At 43.2% G+C, this 10844-nt stretch overlaps 1 protein-coding gene across 1 annotated transcript; it reads right to left on the reverse strand.

The window, feature by feature from the left end:
- Positions 1-3770: 3770 nt before the first annotated feature.
- Positions 3771-10182, reverse strand: si:ch211-51h9.7 (uncharacterized protein LOC558400 homolog). Its single transcript, XM_043719747.1, has 2 exons — positions 9488-10182; positions 3771-3978 (listed from the first exon to the last, which is right to left on the reverse strand). Exons 1-2 carry the CDS (start codon positions 9858-9860, stop codon positions 3824-3826), a joined length of 528 nt encoding a protein of 175 aa, XP_043575682.1. The 5' UTR covers positions 9861-10182; the 3' UTR covers positions 3771-3823.
- Between the last annotated feature and the right edge of the window lie 662 nt (positions 10183-10844).

Below are 10844 nucleotides of genomic sequence, written 5' to 3' on the forward strand. Positions count from 1 at the left end.
ACATCCATTGAACTGATGACATTTTCTTTGCAACCGGGGTCTGCCATAAATGCTACACATTTAGCACCAAAAATATAGTGATATGTGTGTATATAATCAACTGAATTTTTAAAAGCCTGCCACAAAGTTAGACTCTTGTGTAATTATTACATTTTATAATTATTGGTGTGCAATGGATTTGGCGCAACTCTTGCAAATTCATCATATTTCTGGTCGTTCAAAATAGGTTGTGCTATTTTATTCCATTCTGGCTCCTTTCTATTAGGAATGAGATTGTGGCATAACCAGTTTATTGCAATTAGCTTTTGAGGATATGGGATCTATTGCCTCACCTTTTTTTGACAGGTTGGGTGTCGGTATCCCATTCAGTGCTACTTGTAGTATTTACTGTACGCTTTTGTTCCTATTTCATGTTCAATTGCTTTTCTGATCTTTCCAGAATTTGTACTGATTATACTAAACTGTGACCTCGTTCGAATGCTATTGTACAAAGAAAGACGTTGGCCTGATTACAACTGTGTTCCTTGATTTATGAGCTTCTCCCATTTTCGTTAACTCTTTCTTGATGCTGTTTAAGAATTTGAGTTGGATTCCTTTTTGTAATATTTTGCTTTAACTCCCACCAACTTGAATTGTTTTCAGTTACTTTTGGGATTTTGCAGTTGCTGTGAATGGATAATGGTGCCATCTTTCTTTATCTATTACCAGTGATGAATAGGCATTATGATATTGCTAAACATTTTACCTCTTGATCCTGAGCCTTGCCAGAATGGTGTAATAAATTGATTAAATATACTCGTCCTAGTTAACACTGGTAGTTGATTGCTGCAAACTTCAGAGATTTTCGTATCTAAATCTTCTCCAGTATTCCATTAGATTTCAGTATAACCTGAGCAGCTCATGAATACTGTTGTTTCATAAATGCAATTCTTCAGTTCCACCTGGTGTTTTAAGATTAGTGTGTCTTCGTGAGAGGGAATTGTACATTTTGCATGTTTTCACTTGGAGAAATACATTCTCCTGAGCAAGTCCTTTGTTTTTTGATGTATTCTTGCCACTCCGGTAGAGGCAAAGAAACTGAATTGAGTTGTGGCTGGGAAGCCCTCCTTGGGATGCAAAAAGATAGCTGACTGGTACCAACCATGCCATTTTTCTTTTGGCAAATTGATGGAATGACTAATAATTCTACCACCAGCAATGCAAGCATAAGGCATGTGATTCCTTAAACTAGTAATAACAGACCTGAACACTTCCGTCTAAAAAGAATGATGGTATACAAGAAGCCTAATGAGTATAACCAGAGCTGTAGTTTAGTTTATTTGGTTTTTGCTTACATAATTGTCCTGATAATGGGATCTGGCTAAGCCATCGCTTTGCTTGGCAATGTTTTGGAGAGCATGATGTCTATAAACCACATTTGAGAATGTTTAATTGGATTTATAGACACTTGATCTTTAAATGTATTGGGTTTTGTTTGACATGGCAGCCGAAGGTGTCCTGACTTCATCTTGAACTTTGTTTTTTTTTTAAATTAAATTGGTTCTCATCAATCTGTCTTTACTGTTATCTACAATAAAGTTTGTATACATGTTTTGCCATAGTGCTGTGTATTGTCTTTACTGCTTGTTGTGTACATTTGGAAGTGTATTGCCAATACAAATATTGATTTAATCTCATCCAACAGAAATGAAGCAGTTAGCATTTAATAGGCTTTTGGATATTTCTAAAAATTTTAGCATGATACAATATATTATGGGATGTGACAATGTAAATGGAACATTATAAATTGCCATTACCACAGGAATGCTTACTGATACTGAGATGGTATTGACACTTTGTAGTTGTCATTGACTATTTGATCTTTTTTTTGAGGTGAACTAACCATTCAGGCTAGTGAAAAGATAGGTTTTAAGAAATTAAGCCATTTCAGAACAACTGTTCCTCTGGCAAAATTTGATGCATGTGCAGTTTAATATTAGTTAGGCGTTTACAGACAATTCCTGGTGCACTGAGATTTTCTAACGTCTGCGTCTAGGATTTAATTTAGTTTTGAATGAGATTGTACACTGAAATGAATGGTATTAAATCTAAGTGTATTATTTGGTTAAACTTATTGAAGTGTAATTCAAATACTTGAATTACAATATTCAAAATGTGGTAGTGTTTAGTACAGACTCCATTCAGAAAAAAAGTTGAGGTATTTCAATGCAACATTAATGGTAGACAACATTAATTACTTTTACTCTGAGGGATATTTAACTATTTCAGCCTGTTCGGACACCTCTGTGGCAGGATGGACTTTAACACAGCCTTTCCATGAACCCTCAAACTGGTAGTTATAGATATTTTTAAGCACCTGTTCAGATATGCATTTACTTCCTTCTGGAGCAGGTGGGTCTTCTGGCAAAAGGTGAGGATATTACCATTGTGCTATGAAAGCCCTCTGCAATAAGGTTGCAGAGGAGTACTAAAACTACTACTTTTACCTAAACATCAGTCGATCCTGTTCTTTTCTCTTAAGATGGAGACAGTTTCTTATCAAACTGTTCAGAGATGTTAACACACCTCTGGGTCTCCTTGGTATCATTCTAGGTTAGTGGTGCTGGAAGAGCACAGCAGTTCAGGCAGCTTCAACTACAATCCACCCTCCCATCCTGGCATTTTCCCCTGCCACCGCAGGAACTGGAAAACCTGCGCCCACACCTCCTCCCTCACCTCTATCCAAGGCCCTAAAGGAGCCTTCCACATCCACTAATATAATTTATTGTATCCGTTGCTCCCTATGCGCTCTCCTCTACATTGGGGAGACTGGGCGCCTCCTAGGAGAGCGCTTTAGGGAACATCTCCGGTACACCCGCACCAATCAACCACACTGCCCCGTGGCCCAACATTTCAACTCCCCCTCCGCCAAGGACATGGAGGTCCTGGGCCTCCTTCACCGCTGCTCCCTCACCACCAGATGCCTGGAGGAAGAACACATCTTCCGCCTCGGAACACTTCAACCCCAGGGCATCAATGTGGACTTCAACAGTTTCCTCATTTCCCCTTCTCCCACCTCACCCTAGTTCCAAACTTCCAGCTCAGCTCTGTCCCCATGACTTGTCTGGACTTGTCCTACCTGCCTATCTCCTTCACCCTCTCCTCCCTGACCTATCACCTTCATCCCCTCCCCCACTCACCTATTGTACTCTATGCTACTTTCTCCCCACCCTCCTCCAGCTTATCTCTCCGCACTTCAGGCTCACTGCCTTTATTCCTGATGAAGGGCTTTTGCCCGAAACGTCGATTTCGAAGCTCCTTGGATGGTGCCTGAACTGCTGTGCTCTTCTAGCACCACTAATCCAGAATCTGGTTTCCAGCATCTGCAGTCATTGTTTTTACCTTGGTATCATTTTATCCTGGTCACGCTTAGTTTAGGTGGTGGTACTTTATGCACCTGCAGTTTCTGCAAGATTTTAATCATAGAAACTGGATTTACTGTGGTCGACGTAATTTGGTCTATACGGTTTAATACTTGAAACAGAAGATACTGATGATTTTTCAGCCACAACAAAATGAGCCACAGATCCTTGTTATGGGTGCAGACAATTACTGAGTTGGCAATATTCAACAAAAGTGGAAACATTGGAAAGTCACAATCACAAAACCCAGATCAAGCTTAAGTCTTATGCAAAAGCGCATTGGTGCCACACCTTAGGGTGCTAATTCCCTTTCCCAGCATTCAAACTTGAAGAATGCATATAAATTGAGTACATTTCATAAAGTGAAGATATAGGTATTAGTTATAAATATTTTTATTTCTATACAAAAAATAGGTTTGATTTCAACTCCGGTAGGACTTGGGTACCATGAGAAGTGTTGCAGCAATATTCTCCTGGAGGAGTCTGTCTATTATCAGTGCAACAAATGTCTCATCTGAATCCTCAAACTCTTCATCTGTAACATGCTGAGGCCAGATGCTGGGCTGAAATGACCAACCTGTTGAAAAAAATCCAAACGTAGGGTGAATAGACAAAACTTATCACGCGTTATAAAATGTGCCTTAAATATTCCAATGTTTCAAAGGTCAGTAAAACTGAGCTAAAGGAGAAAACATTAAAGGTTTCAATGGCCTAGTCAAATAGGGTTTAAGTAGTATTAAAAACGAGCAATGTTTAGGAAATGAATTTCCAGAGCTTATGCCTAGAACATTGAAGTCACAGCTGCCAACATTGGGACCAAATACATGGGGAATTGTGTAATCAGGCAGAGGGGAAATGCATAGATCTGAAAGGGTTGAATCAGGTTACAGCAATAGGTTGAAGAGATATTTTGAACAGAAGAGGATTTTTTTTTTTGAAAAAGGAGACATTGGTGGATTGAAAGCCAAAGTGAATAAGCCCAATAAGGAATGCAGGAGAACATTGTGGACCAGTATGACAGGGTGTGGTGTTACATGTCGGCCACAGAATTTTGGATGAGCTCAGCCAAAGCATTGGAATAGTAAAAATTTAAGTTTTAAAAAATAAAAATGAGTTTGGCAGACAAAAGTAGACAGTCTTGCTGATAAAGAATACAGGATCAGAACTCAGCTCAGAGTCAAATGAAGCAAAGAGGTTGGAAAAGGGTAGAATCAGGAAATAGCTTGTGGTGGGATCTTAAGTTTAACATAGGAACTCAAGTACATTTTTAAGAAATCACAGATGACGTACAGCTCAACTCCCTGGTTTCCTGATTGTTCGTTTAACTGACCACCTTATCTGGACTTACCACAGATACAATGGTCAGACAGCTTAGGAAATTTGACATGTCCATAAGGATCTTTAACTTTTACAGATGCACCATAGAAAGCATACTATCTGGCTGCATAATGGCCTGCTATGGCAACTGCTCTGCCCAGGACCGTAAGACTACAAAAGGTTATGTGCTCAGCCCAGACCATCATAGAAGCCAACATTCCATCCGTGGACTCCACTTACACCCTTCATTGCTGCAGAAAGGCTGCCAATATCAAAGACTCTGCCCACCCCAATAAGGCTCCTATAATCTCTTCCATCAGGCAGAAAATACAGAAGCTTGAACACATGTACCAATAGGTTCAAGGACAGCTTCTTCCCTTTTGTTATTAGATTGATGAATGAACTGGCCGCTAACTTCAAATAATGTTGATCTATCTTTGTGCATCTTATGTGCAGTGTAATCTTTATACCTCACTGTCTAAGCACCCTATGATCTATGTACTCTTACTATAATTTGTCAGTGCTGTTCGCAAACAAAGCCTTTCACTGTACTTGGGTACACAAGACAATAAATCAAAGTTAAAAGAAAATTGTAAAACCTTAAATTGAAACTGAAATTTTCAAAATCAACTTGGGTATAGGTTGGCATTCTAGATTTCAAAGGCTTACACTAATTTTAAAAGATGTGCCTTCTCACTTTTGGCTGTCCTCTGCCACCAATTACTTCCCTCGTTATCCTTTTAGAAATTCTAATCATCTTTTAAAAGACGTTTGATCAGAAACTTAAACGGACCAGCAACATTAATACTTCAGTTACAAACAGGGACTTCTGTACCCAGGGACTTCTGTACCCAGGGACTCATCCAACCTTTCCATCACCTGAAAAGCACAAATAGAGGGAATTTGTTGTAATACCATAATGTAGGAGCAGAATTAGACCATTCAGCCCATCATGATTACTACACCATTTTATCATGGCTAATACATTTTTTTTAGCCCCATCTTCCTGCCTTCTCTTTATAACTTTTGATCTCCTTCGTAATCAAGAGGCTATTTATGTCTTGAATACACTCAATGACTTGACTTCCACAGCCTTCTGCAATGATTTTTCAGATTAACCACTCTGAACAAATTCCTCCTCATCTCAATTCAAAAAAAGAGTCATCCCCTCACATTAAGGGTGTACCCCCAGGTCCTAGACTCTCTCAATGGAAACATTTTCATTTCCACCCTATCTAGGCCCCTCATATTCTACATTTCAAGATCCCCCCTCATCCTTCTAAACTCTATCAAGTACATTCCCAGAGTTATCCACAATTCCTTGTGATAAGTCCTTTATCACATTTTTCTTATGAACCCATCCTTTGCCAGCACATCCATCCTTCGATACCAGCCCAAAACTGCACACAATATTCCATATGAAGTTTGACCAGAACTTTATACAGCCTAGCAGTACATCTCTAGCCCTTGAAATTAATGCTAACATTACACTTAACTTCCTAACTGCCAAATGAACTTGCATGTTAACCTGAAAGGAATCCTGAATTAGGACTCCCTACTTCAAAATTTCCAAAGCCGTTCCCCATTTAGAAAATAATTTACACACTTCTACCAAAGTGTATAACTCACTTTCCCACATTGTATTCCATCTGCCACTTCTTTGCCCACTCTCCTAGCCTATCCAAGAACTTCTGCAGCCACCCTGCTTCCTCAACATTACCTGTCCTTCCAGCTAACTTTGTCACCTGTGAACTTAGTTTGCCCTCCATCCCATTGTACGTTAATAATATGGACAAAGGAAATGGCTGTGGTTCCAACACTGATCCGTGCAGATCTCCACTAATCACAGGTTACCATCCTGAAAAAGACCCCTTAACCCCACTCCCTGCCTTCCGTCTGCCTGTCAGTCAATCCTCTATCCTGGGTGAAAGCGAGTACTGCAAATGCTGGACATTAGAACCAAGAGTGTGGTGCTACAAAAGTACAGCCAGCCAGGCAGCATCCAAGCAGGAAAATCAACGTTTTGGGTAAAAGCCCTTCATCTATTCTAATCTTGTCTATAACACCAGAGGCTCTAATCTTATTTAGCCATCTCCTTCAGAATTCAGGCGTGTAATCCATCTGATCTGGGTGATTTATCCACTTTCAAACCTTCCAGCTTCCCCAGCACCTTCTCCTTAGTGTTGGCCACGACACTCACCTCTCTCTGCCCCCTGACACCCTTGAAATTCTGGTATGCTACTGGTGTCATCCACTGTGAAGATTGATGTGGAATTCACCAGTTTTCTCATTTCGGGTCCTGATTATTTCTTAGTTTTCCCCATTACTACCTCTTCAGCCTCAATATCCAAGCCAACTCTTGCTTCTTTATAAACATTCTCAATGAGAAAATAGGAAGCATGGTTACTAAGTTTGCAGATGACACCAAAATCGGTGGTTATAGTGGACAGTGAAGAAGGTTATATAAGAGTACAACAGAATCTTGATCAACTGGGCCAATAAGCAAAGAAGTGGCAGGTGGGGTTTAATTTACTTAAGTGTGAAGTAGTGCATTTTGGTAAGACAAACATGGGCAGGACTTGCACAGTTAATGGTAGAGACATGGGAAGTGTTGTTGAATAGAGAGACTTAAGGGATCAGGTACATACTTCCTTGAAAGTGACATCACAGAGGGACAGGATGGTGAAAGTGCTGTTTGGCAAGCATACCTTCATTGGTTGAAGCATATGAGCTGCAATATCATGTTGTGGTTGTCCAGGACATTTGTGAGGCCACTTTTGGAGCACTGCGTACAGTTCTGGTCACCCTGCTATAGGGTGTGTTATTAAATTGGAAAGAGTGCAAAGATGATTTACAAGGATGCTATAACACACTGGAGTGTTTGAGTTATAAGGAAAAGCTAGGACTTTTTTTCCTTGGGCCAAGATTAGAGTGGTGCTGGAAAAGCACAGCAGGTCAGGCAGCATCCGAGAAGCAGGAAAATCGACATTTCAGGTAAAAGCCCTTCATCAGGAATAGAGGCAGGGTGCCTGCAGGGTGGAGAGATAATCTGAGAGCGGGGTGGGGGTGGGGAGAAAGTAGCAAAGAGTACAACAGGGGTGGGGATGAAGGTGATAGGTCAGAGAGGAGAGTGGAGTGGATAGGTGGAAAAGAAGATAGGCAGGTCGGACAGGTCATAGGGACGGTGCTGAGCTGGAAGGTTGGAACTGGGGTGAGGTGGGGGAAGGGGAAATGAGAAAACTGGTGAATTCCACATCGATGCCCTAGGGTTGAAGTGTTCCAAGGTGGAAGATAAGGCGTTCTTCCTCTAGGTGTCGGGTGGTGAGGGAGCTGCGGTGGAGGCGACCCAGAACCTGCATGTCCTCGGCAGAGTGGGAGGGGAAGTTGAAATGTTGGGCCACAGGGCGGTGGGGTTAATTGGTGTGGGTGTCCCAGAGATGTTCCCTAAAGCGCTCTGCTAGGAGGTGTCCAGTCTCCCCAATGTAGAGGAGGCCGCACTGGGAGCAAAGGATACAATAAATGATATTAGTGGATGTGCACGTAAAACTTTGATGGATGTGGAAGGCTCCTTTGGAGCCTTGGATGGAGGTGGTGTGGGTGCAAGTTTTGCAATTCTTACGGTGGCAGGGGAGGGTGCCAGGAAGGGAGGGTGGATTGTTGGGGGGTTTGTGGACCTGACCAGGTAGTCACGGAGGGAATGGTCTTTGCGGAAAGTGGAATATATCCCTGGTGGTGGGGTCCGTTTGGAGGTGGCGGAAATGTCGTCAGATAATGTGGTTTATGCGAAGGTTAGTAGGTTGGAAGGTGAGCACGGGGGGGGGGGGGGGTGTTCTGTCCTTGTTACAGTTGAAGGGGTGGGGTTTGAGGGCAGAGGTGCAGGATGTGGACGAGATGTGTTGGAGGGCATCTTTAACCACGACAGAATGGAAATTGCGGTCTCTAAAGGAGGCGGCCATCTGGTGTGTTCTGTGGTGAAACTGGTCCTCTTGGGAGCAGATACGGCAGAGGAATTGGGAATACAGGAGGGCATTTTTGCAGGAGGTAGGGTCGGACGTGGTGTAATCCAGGTAGCTGTGGGAGTCGGTGGGTTTGTAAAAAATGTCAGTGTCAAGTCAGTCGTCATTAATGGAGATGGAGAGGTCCAGGAAGGGGAAGGAAGTGACTTCTTTCCTTGGAGCATAGGAGGTTGATGGGTGACTGGATTGAAGTTTATAAAATTAGGAGCACATAAGGTGAATAACAAAGGTCTTTTCCCGAGGATGGAGAGTTCAAAACTAGAAGCATAATTTTAAGGTGAGAGGAAAAAGTGCCAGGGACCCAGATTCGATTCCAGCCTCAGCCGACTGTCTGCATGGTATTTGCACATTCTCCCCATGTCTACGTGTGGGTTTCCTCCCGGTGCTCTGGTTTCCTCCCACAGTCCAAAAGATGTGCAGGTTAGGTGAATTTGCCATACCTAACACTTTGTGCAATTAGGTGCATTAGTCAGGGGTACAGTGGCTCAGTGGTTAGCACTGCCGCCTTACAGCGCCAGGGTCAATTCCAGCCTTGGGCGACTATCTGTGTGGAGTTTGCACATTCTCTGCGTGGATTTCCTCCGGGTGTTCCGGTTTCCTCCCACAATCCAGGTGAACTGGCCACGCTAAATTGTCCATAGTTGTTAGGTGCATTAGTCGGGGGTGGGTTACTCTTCGGAGGGTTGGCGTGACCTTGTGGGGATTCTAATTCAAAAGTGGTAAATATCGATAATGAAACGAACGTAAACAAACCTAAGTGATTATGGCACCTGGGACACGTTGCCACTGTCCAAGAGTGTCCAGGGAACCAGGAGAACTGCTCCTCCGCCGGCCAGTGTCTGTGTACAGCGGCTTTCTTGAAAGTGAGTACCTGGAAGCGAAGTCCCTGGGGGTTCTGGAAAAGCTGCACCGGGACCCTGCGCTCGCCGATCACCGTGTCGTTACGCTGGGCTAAAGCCAGGGCGCTGGCCACGAACTTGAGGTCCCGGCTGGCGGCCACCTCGAAGCCGCATGATCTGCACAGTAAGAGCTCATCTCGGGAACTTCTCTCCTCCTGGCTGGCGTTGTGGCCGCTCACGGCAGGCAGCAGCCACACCAACAGCGGAGGCACCAACACCTGCCACATCCTCCGGGCCGCTTCTCTTAACTCCTTCAAAAACTTTTTATTTTCTTTGGTTCGCCTAGACCCCTAAAAAAAGTGATTTAAAAACAAATATATAAACCCCATTCAGTTCCTAAGTTTTGCCTGAAGCTTTCCCAATGTTATTACACAAGCCTTTGTATCAAATATGTATCTATTTTACTCCTCTTGTAACTGTAGCCTCCCCACGGCTGATATTTAAATGAACAGCACACAGGAGGGGAAAGATGAATCTCGCTGCATTTAGGGATTCTTCAGACTATTTCCTCCCCCCCCTGCTGGCTGGAGGATTCCAATTCACTTGATGGTGCTGGGGGAGGGTTCAAAAGGCTATTCGACCAGTCCTGCCTCTGCTGGTTCATTTGACCGAACCATCCATTCAGCCTCCCTCCCATCCCTTCCATGTTTCCCTGTTCATCTCTTTGGGGGAAAAGGCAACAATAGCTCGTGTTCTAAGGCATCTTTCACTGAGGGTTGCTTAAATAACAGCACATAAGCCAGTCACCCTTTATTTACTTGTCAAACAATGTGGCACTGGAAAAGCACAGCAGGTCAAGGCAGCATCTGAAGGGCCGGAAAGTCAACATTTTGGGCATAAAGAATGAGAAAGGGGAAGAAGGCTGAGATAAATGGAGGGGTGGGGAACTCTCCTAATCTTCAGATGCTGTGCTTGCACAACACCATAATTTTTGGCTCTGACTCTCGAGCATCTACAGTCCTCACTTCCTCCTAGTTGCTGAAAATCTTACTATGAAGCCTCTTCCAAGGGTTTAGATCAGAGTGGTGCTGAAAAAGCATAGCAGGTCAGGCAGCATCCGAGGAGCAGGAAAATCAACATTTCGGGCAAAAGCCCTTCATCAGGAATACAGACAGGAAGCCTTCAGGGTAGAGAGATAAATGGGGGGGGCTAGGGAAAAGGTAGCAAAAAAAAAGAGTACAATAGGTGAATGGGGATGGAGGTGATAGGTT

This window comes from Chiloscyllium plagiosum, chromosome 30 (assembly GCF_004010195.1).
Source record: "Chiloscyllium plagiosum isolate BGI_BamShark_2017 chromosome 30, ASM401019v2, whole genome shotgun sequence".
Lineage (NCBI taxonomy): Eukaryota > Metazoa > Chordata > Chondrichthyes > Orectolobiformes > Hemiscylliidae > Chiloscyllium > Chiloscyllium plagiosum.